Raw genomic sequence first — 9320 nt, 5'->3', positions numbered from 1 at the left:
GGAACATTTATGAATATTGAGAAGTATATGTCCCAGACTTGTACAAGAACTTATCTTATCAACTTACATTGAACTTATTTGTGTAATATTGATGATGACATAAATAAAATAGCTTGTCTTTTGTTAATTAAATGTGAAAAAAATACAAAAAGATCCAATCATACTAATTAATTTTAAGGCATGCAACTAACATGCATTTGGGATGAGCAAGCCCTCCCGCTCCCCCTCCCCCTCCCCCTCCCCATATTTTGATTGTTTTGCTTAGCAAATATCTTGCTCTTTGCTTCTATTTAATTGTAATTCCTTAAATTAAACAAGAAAAGCTCATTAAGAAGATCATTGCTTTATTGTGGGAATTGTTCATACAAGATCAATATCACATTATGATGGCAGGTTTTGCAATTTTGACCATCTCTGACTTGGTTTAAAGCACATTCAATAGCATAAAAACATTCTATACTTGGGTTAGGGTGTAACTTATACTGAGTTGAGTTGGGCCTAAGTTCCTTGACTTTGGTTAAACTTAAGTCAAAAGCTGCTTGAAAAAAAAGGATTTCTGCTCAAATGCTTGTCTTAATAGACACTTATATCTATGCACTTTAGGTTAGAAAATGAAATTTGCCTATTTGTTGTTATCCTAATCCAAAGTCATTATCTTGATTTATGCTATTCATGTCTATTTTCTCCCAAATCTCTAATCTCCTCACATTTATTTAATTTTTTTACTCATACTTTCTTTTTTATTTTTTTCCTCAATAAATAACTCATCCCCTCACTTGCGGTGTTTCTTTTAAGCATTACTTCTTTTTCTTCAATTTAATAAGTAACTTAAAAGACTCGAGAATCGACTTTAAGTTTACATGACATCAATGACAAAATCTGTAGAGATAAAAAAAATATAGTGATGAAAAAGAGACTATATATAATTGGAGAGTATACTATCTATAATTAGACAAGTATAATTAGTTAAAATCATATCATTTATTATATTTTTTATTATTCTCTATTTGGATTCGTCCAAATTACGGTGATTACATCGTGGAAAAAAGTTATACCTTGTATTTTCTCAAATACTTTTACCATCCATCCAACACAAATAGTATCTTTCTTCCTATTTCTCTGCCCCAACCCCTTAATACTATTGGAGCATGTTCATCCCTCTATAGACCATAGTGTAAATTTGGGTCTTCAAACGAGATTCGTAGCTTCAAAGTTCCAACTTTCTTGGATTGACTAACACCGCAGGGAAGCTCAAAAATTAGCACAGTAAAACGCCAGTCTCATCGGACGGCCATACGAGCTGACCCCACCATCCTACGGCTTGGATTGAAAGGGTAGTTGTGGGGCTCTAGGGAAAATCACGGAACTGAGTCACGAGCGCACCGTATGCGCGGAGCGATTCCAGAATCCAGACTTGCAGTAGTGCCCGTGGCGGAAGCAAGAACTGTGTTGGCCGCCGGTAAAACCCTCGTCGTCTTCCCCCATCTCTCAAAATCTTCGAATCTTGGCGATTGAATTTAAGTTTGGACCGTTCCGGGTTTTTTCATGAACTGGGTATCAATCTAATGATTTTTTTTTTCTTGATTTTGCTAGGAATTGTCGGGGATTACTTTGAAATTATATTGGCAAGTTGCGCGCACTTCCCGGAGCTTCACGAGGATGATGAGGTCTGCGAAGAGTCATCAAGAAGAGGAGGAAGACGAGGAAGAGGAATTCGGTGCCAAAAAAGAGGGTCCGTCCAATAATAAAGGTACTTCTGGCATATGCACGCCTGCTTCCATTTACATAGGAATTCTTTGATCCCGTTTAGGGGATCGATTATATCGTTCCTTGGTCAATATCAGGTTTGCGCCGATTGCTGGGTTGTGCTAAGTTTCTTTCTTTAATTTAATTTCGTTTTTGGTACTTTATTTCGATTGTAACTGTAAGATGGCTATGAAAGCAGAGGTGAAAAGTAATGATCAGAAAGCAAATGCCATACGTTCAAAACATTCTGTCACAGAGCAGCGTAGAAGGAGCAAGATAAATGAGAGGCAAGTCTAAGTAGCCTAATTTATCTCTGTTTGTTTTCTTCTTGTGGATACGTTTCAATTCCACGTTGTTATGCTTTCAATTCAGTATGAATTGGTGTTATTATCATCTCGAGGATGTTGGGAAAGTTTACTCTTTAGTAACTGTAAATTGTAAGGTTTGAAGATGGTGAAAATTTTTCAAGTGTATTTCATTGACATTGGTTGGCATTTATAGTGTGCACACTAATATTATCTTGCTATATTTATTTTTAGACATTATATATATATATATATATATATAGAGAGAGAGAGAGAGAGAGAGAGAGAGAGAGAGAGAGAGAGAGAGAGAGAGAGAGGATAAGGAGTCCTCAAAATATTATCTTGCCATATTTGAAGTACAAAATTCAAAAAGAACCATATCAACTACAACAGTAGGGCAAGGGTATTTCATGGAGGTGGTACAAACATGTGTTTATCATGCATGTATGAATTGTTGGGTGGATTCTTGACATGATTCTCTTATAGGCCCCCTTGCAAGCGAAGTGGGGAGGGCATCATTGTGAGTTTATCCCCATGAAAATGAAAGGAGGAGCTCCTTGAACCTTTGTCTAATACTTCAGCAATTTGATAATGAGATGGAATATGCTTGACAACTAAATTGTGACACGAACCTTCTCTTAAACACATGGGGGTCCAGTATGATGTGTTTTGACCAATAGTGAAATATGGGTTTTATAGACATATAGGTGTGGCTCAGACAATGGATAATAGGATGCCAAGAGAGGGGAATGTGTAGTTCACATAGAAGAAGTTGACCCACACTAACACAATCAAGGTAAAGGACAAGGCACAATGTTCCACCTTAGCACTTGATGATTAAATCACGACACAGAACCTTCTCTTGAACAAAATCAAAGTCAAGTTTGATGTGTTACAATCAAGAATGAAATACAGAATTTTTGGTTGGTGACACTTAGGTTGTCACAATGGACAATAGAAGGCCGAGAGACAAGAATGTGTTGTTCATGGAGGTTTAGCTATGGTAAAGGCCAATCCAAGAGACAATATTCCACCTTGTTATTGAACCTTGAATCCACATATTATTACATGATGACATCTAAAAATATAGTCTAATCAAAATTACCAGACAACTAGAAAACCTTGCGGTGATCAAGAATACTCTTGATGAAAGATGTGTTGTAATGATGTATTGACAATTGTCATCTGCAACAAGGGGGATATCTAGTCGTGTGATGGTGGCTTGCTAAAAAGCATCCACTATGCTATGAGGAAGGGTAACCTTTGGCATGGAATAACTTTTAAGTTGTAATTGGTGTGTCATCTTCTTCTGGGTATGAGATGGGCTATGCACCATCCTTGTGCACCTTTTTTTTTTTTTTTTTAAATCTTTTCAAGACATCTATTGTATATTTCTATTGAAATAAGTGAAGGCTAGAGGTTTTGTATTTCTTCAATCCTAGGAAATAGTTAAGACCCATCTTTGGGAGAAAAAGTTTTGTCTAGGGCATGTCTGAATTAAGATTTTGTCAAGAGCATGAACAAAATGAGTTAGATAACTAGAATCATTCTTGGTGACAATAATGACATTGATGTAAATGTGCAAAATGGTAATATAATTACCACAACCTTGAAAGAAATTGTTAGCGGAGTTGATGAATTGCAACTAAAGGTTAACATAAGGTTTGAAAGTTCATGTACAAGGCGCTTGTTTAAGGCCATATAACAATTTTTGGAAATAGGAAATGTAATTTGGATAAGGTTTGCTGACAAACCCTAATGGTTGATGCATATAAGCCTCTCCTATCAAATCACCATTTAGGAAAGTATTGTTGATGTCAATTTGCTTTATGCACCAATTCATGAACAAATCCATAGAGAGCATAGGAGGGATGGTCCTGAGCTTCATGACAGGATTGAACTTATTAAAGAACTCAATGGTAGGTGATTGGGTAGAGCCTTTAGCCACTAGTTGGGCTTTGTGATGCGCCTGCATTACATTATGGTTTTATTTATTTTGAAAATGTACTTGCACCATGCTCTATTTTGATTGGATGGGCATGAGACCGGATTGGTGACGTTTCGAAGAATGTATCATATCCTCTTGCATAGCTTGATGTTAGCATGGATAATGCTTGGTGGTGGGCATGTGATTTCTGGAATATTAAGATCTTGTGAATGCAAGGAGCATTGTGTAGCTTGATGTCTTTGGGTTTTAGAGACTTGGTTTTGGAGTTGGTGATCATAGCAAAGAAATGGATTTAGATGAAACATTTTGGTAGTTGGAACAACAAGAATGAAAATAGGAGTGGAAGGATGAATACTAGGTTATAAAGGCGGAGAGGATGAAGGAGAAATAGAAGTAAAGAAGTTTGAATGGCATAAGGAATTTGATGGATGCTTATTTAAGGAATGCATTGCTCCAAAATGGTATGAGAGGATGATGAAAGACTCACTGAAATATGAGTTTTTGAATGGATGCGACGAAGAGGTGTAGGGAAATGAAGTTAGGGAAGTGAGGGAAATTAAGACTCATAAAAAATTACATGATGTGAGATAAGAATACAATTGGAAGGCAAAATAAGACATTTATACCCCTTGTGTTTTTTATTGTAGCCAAGAAATAAGCAAGGATGGGTATGATACTCAAGTTTATTAGAATTGTATGGGTGGATATATGGAAAACAGAGATGCCCTAAAACCTTGACAAATACGTAAATTTGTGCACATCCATATTATTTTTGTAAGGGTTACAAGTGATGTATAGTTGGTGCTGGTAGACAATTTATAAGATAGATGGCTGATTGAAATGCGTAATCCCAAATATGAGTAATAACAATACTTGTGAATCAATCATCCAAGTTTAACAATGTGCTCTTGCTTCGGTTGTCATTAAGGTACTAGATATTGAGTAATTTGTTGGAAGATTATGATGATTGTTCTTCATAAGTTTGTGATAAACTCATAATGAACAAACTTGTGACTTTTTTACCTCAAAGAGGAAGCTTGTGATGACAAGAAACGTGCTTGACAAGTGCAGCAAAAAGGTGACCAAGGCAGTTATGCCAGATATCAGGGGTGCTGCTTGGCAAGTGCAGCGAAAAGGTGACCAAGGCAGTTATGCCAGATATCAGGGGTGAGATGTTTGCAAATGAGGGCACATTGTGAGGGAGATATGGAAGAAAAGTTGAAAGATGAAGGAAATTTGTAAAGCCCCTATTCATGGAGGAGGATTGCCTTTGTGTGATCCTTCACAAAACAATCATACAGATGAAATTAAAAAAAAAAAAAGATTGCTGGGTGTCAATTGAGACATTCAACAAAATTTTGGTAAATTGGAGAACTAAAACATTTTTGAGAATTATTAGACTAGAAAGAGAGGAAATAGAACAATGATGCAAGTGTTCACTAGGTAAGGCTATACCCATAGTTCTAAAAATCAGTGCATAATGGCCGTTATGGATATTATGTAATAGTATTAGTGGCTTCCACGACTATTACATGGTTGATATTTTTGAGATATTTTGATTCACAATCGTAATAGCCGTTATAGACTGCTATGGGCCACTATAGTGCCAAACTGTTTTTTTTTTTGGCATTCCCTCTCTATTTCCCCTTTATTGAAGCTTAGAAACTCAATTTTAAGTTGGTTTATATAATTAGTGACTTTTTATTTAAAAAAAAATAAAATTTGGGTTTACTTTCCTTGACAATTGGTATGCATTTTTTTAGTAACTACTATTCAAATAAACCCAACTTCTTCTCTCATGAAATTACATATGTTTGTATTCTAAATTCTTTCAATTTTATTTTATTTTATTTTAAAGTTTTTTCCACACCTAGTTTGGAGACTAAAAGACATTCTATTGTATCCATATTTGTTCTTGCTTAAAGACTCAAAGAATGCAAAAGATGACATTCAATATTTTATATTTCTTTATATTTATGATTTCTTAGTTTGAATTTCATTCCTATTCAATAAAGTAGTGAAAATTAGCGAATGAATGCTTCTTCTCGCCAATAGCAACTAAAGCAACCAAGATGATATCCAATGCTTGTAGTATACGTTATATTGGAAGTGATTAAAATTTACTAAATCATTTAAAGCATCAGTATATAGGATTTTGGGATCAAAACTTGTGAATCTATATGTTCTTAAGAAGTTTGCTGATGCAAAAAATGAATTGATAGATGTGGCATCCATTAACCATTGTGTAATGTCCATGACAGCTGTGACCATAACATCGGCCATTATCATTATTTAAAACCATGGGTATACCATTATCAGTAGCGATATTGTTGGTGCCATTATACTTTGAATGAAGATATTGTTGAGGTCAGTTGCAAGATGATTCGATGCTCCACTGCCCATGTACTCAACCTGATCACTTACAGTTGAGGTGGAGCAAGCATTGCTGAGGGTTTGTGGGAATATTTCACCAGTATAGAACTGATTGAATTGATTCCAGCACTGTGTTGCTGTCTGCTCAATTTTGTTGCAGATTCAGCACTTTGACCATATTTTATCTCGTGAGATCTCTAATCTCTTACTCCAAAAGTAACCACCAGAATTGGGTTTGAATGATCCTTGATGTTGTTGCTGTGGCCTCTAATTTGCTGCTGTTGATTAGAAGCATGTTTTTGAGAGTTGGAATGAGAACCAAAATAAGGCCTTGTGTTGTTTTTGGTGGCCGCATTAGCTGGCGGTACTTATCTTGCATGAATTCTCCAATATTCATCAGTGAGTAGTATACGCGTTAGATCATCAAAAGAGGCTGAGTCATTTGGCATGGTAAGTGAAATAACTGATGGAGCATATTGGGATCCAAGTGCACCAAGGATTTATATGACTAATTCTTCAGTTCATGAGCGTCCTGGTTGCAACAAGATTGTCTGCAAAATTCTACATGATGCTCAAGTATTCAGTCATTGGTTTGCTGACCTTCAAGATCAAAATTCAAATTGGTTCTTGGTCCTAATCAGAGGTCATTGTGTTCAAGTCGGTGGTTCAACAAAGAGGCAAAGTTGTGCTCTCTTTCTTTCCGTTATGATCAACACAGTGTTTTCAAGATCGAACTTCATTCAAGGACGTAGGCCAATATTGGTTCAGACAAAGAGGATAAAATCCAACTGAGAAGGAGCCTACCTTGGCACTGCCAAGCACCAAATTCTTGGTTGAGTTCCACCATTTGAGAGTCACCATCTGCAGCTAAAGCAGTTTTACTGACAAACAGTGGACAGACATTTTTGCTGCTGATGAAGCCATCTAGTCCATAATCACATAATGAGACCTCCAAAGGATACAATTATTATGGTGAAGTTTGATAAGAACAATGCTGTTAAAGTTGATGATGACAGGTGTGTTGGGTTGAGTTGTCAAGGGAAGGATTGATTGAGGATTCATTGCTCACATAGTTGTGAGTAAGTTTGGTGAAGCCATGAACACTAATCCTCTAGTTTCTGATACCATTTAAATCTTGAAGATGGTAGAAATGGTTTGAGTGTTTTTTTTTTAATATTGATATTGGATATTTATTAGTATACATCATTATTATCTTGCTACATTTAAAATTCAAAATTCAAATAAAATTCTTATTAACTACAAGAGGATTAGGGTATCTCAAGGAGATACACATGTCACATGTCTGTATTTTTCATGCATGGATGAGTTGTTGGGTCATTGCAAGAATATTTTTACATGATTCTCTAATAATTGAGTTAATTAGTAATATATATTGAAAAAAATATTAGAAAGCGTACCATGAATAAGTGAACCAGTGGCCCATCTTAGCAGCCTGCCCTTTTCATATTTGTGATTAATGAAGTTTTTGATTCTCACGAGCAATTAACAAGTGACCATGCACTAGGACTGAAGTTAAATTGCAAAAAGGTTTTTGCTCACTCAGTAGCCGAAGCCTAAATGGTCTCTTCTTGGGGAGTTAATTACCTTGGTGTGGTGGCTTGTACTTTACGAGATATGTGCTGTCAATTTTTCTACTGAAATTCAAGGTTTTGCACTCGTTTGAATGCTGCTATTTGAAGCCATCAACTTCGTATTGGTAGATTAAAATAGGAAAAGCAATTTTTACTATTAAGCAACTTTGAACTATGTGATGAGCTAAGGCATTATGGTGGCATTTGATTCACAATTTGAATCATAGTTGGAATTGGAATGCATTGGAATAAAAAACAGAATGGTAAATTCCCCTTGTATTTGGTTCAGCATATGATCAAAATCAGAATTGTATTGTTAGTGTTTGGTATATGCGAATATAAGAACTGAAACCAATCTAATTTGTTTATTATGCCACTACATGGTACAAAAAGTTTATTTAAGTTAATATGAAATGATGATAATACTATATAAGACTATCATTAATTGCAAAGATAATGCAATAGTTTTGTGTATCTATAATAGAGTACTATGTATGATAAAATATAACATTAATTGTCGTATGATAATTGGTTTATTATATAATTAAAAAATAAAATAATATATTGTATCGGATCCTGCATACGCGGGAGCTTTGCGCACCGGGCTGCCCTTTTTTAATTTATTATATCATATTATCATACTATATTATTGCTATTATTTTTAAACTTTATCATATTTTTATTTAATGATATAATTATATATTGCATTTTATCATAATATCATGTAAAATTATTACTATTATTTTAGATTTTATATCATATTTTTTTATTTAATAATATCATAATAGTAACATTATTTTTTTATTCTTTTGTCTAATACAAATTATGGCATAGTATATTATATTGTAATATGTATACATATACGAATGAACATGTTTTTGTGCATAAATGCATGCGTATGGTTATGTAAATATGTGTATGGATAGATTATGCATATGTATGTATGTCCTTGCATAAATGAATGCATGCATATCTTTGTTATAGTTAGATGCATATGCATGTATGCAAGGATGTTGAAAGGGGCAAGATTGAGTTTTTTTTTTTTTTTTTTTTAAATTACATACAAGACAGATGTTCTTTCTTAATAATATTTTTTCTTTTTTGATTAAAAAATTTGATACCATCCAAAATTGGCGATCCTATGCTATGAAACCAGAGTCAAGGAGCTCAAGGGAAATTCAATTCTGAGTAAAAAATTGGAATGGAATTTTGTAAACCAAATGTTATGAATTGGAGTTGACCATTTCGATTCCAATTTCTTGTGGGTGCGTTTTGTTTTGGTGGCTTCATTGGCTAAGCTAGGGAATGTCACGAGCCAAGCTTGTTTAGGGCATTATGTTTGCCTTGCCTATGACC

General features: G+C 34.8%; 1 protein-coding gene across 3 annotated transcripts in view; it reads left to right on the top strand.

Annotated features, from left to right (window-relative positions):
- Positions 1-1143: 1143 nt before the first annotated feature.
- LOC131153244 (transcription factor BIM2) overlaps positions 1144-9320 on the top strand; it is a 29738-nt gene continuing 21561 nt past the window's right edge. Inside the window, exons 1-3 of one of the 3 annotated variants that reach the window (XM_058105417.1) lie at positions 1144-1459; positions 1594-1750; positions 1946-2033. In XM_058105417.1, coding sequence (XP_057961400.1) covers positions 1660-1750; positions 1946-2033 — 179 coding nt within the window. In that variant the 5' untranslated portion in view covers positions 1144-1459; positions 1594-1659. The remainder of the gene's footprint in view (positions 1460-1593; positions 1751-1945; positions 2034-9320) is intronic. The other 2 variants (XM_058105415.1, XM_058105416.1) reach the window with 2 other exon arrangements.

Source organism: Malania oleifera, chromosome 4 (assembly GCF_029873635.1).
Source record: "Malania oleifera isolate guangnan ecotype guangnan chromosome 4, ASM2987363v1, whole genome shotgun sequence".
NCBI classification, from domain to species: Eukaryota; Viridiplantae; Streptophyta; class Magnoliopsida; order Santalales; family Ximeniaceae; genus Malania; species Malania oleifera.
The sequence above is the reverse complement of the archived record's forward strand: the minus strand, read 5'-3'. Positions and strand labels throughout refer to the sequence as shown.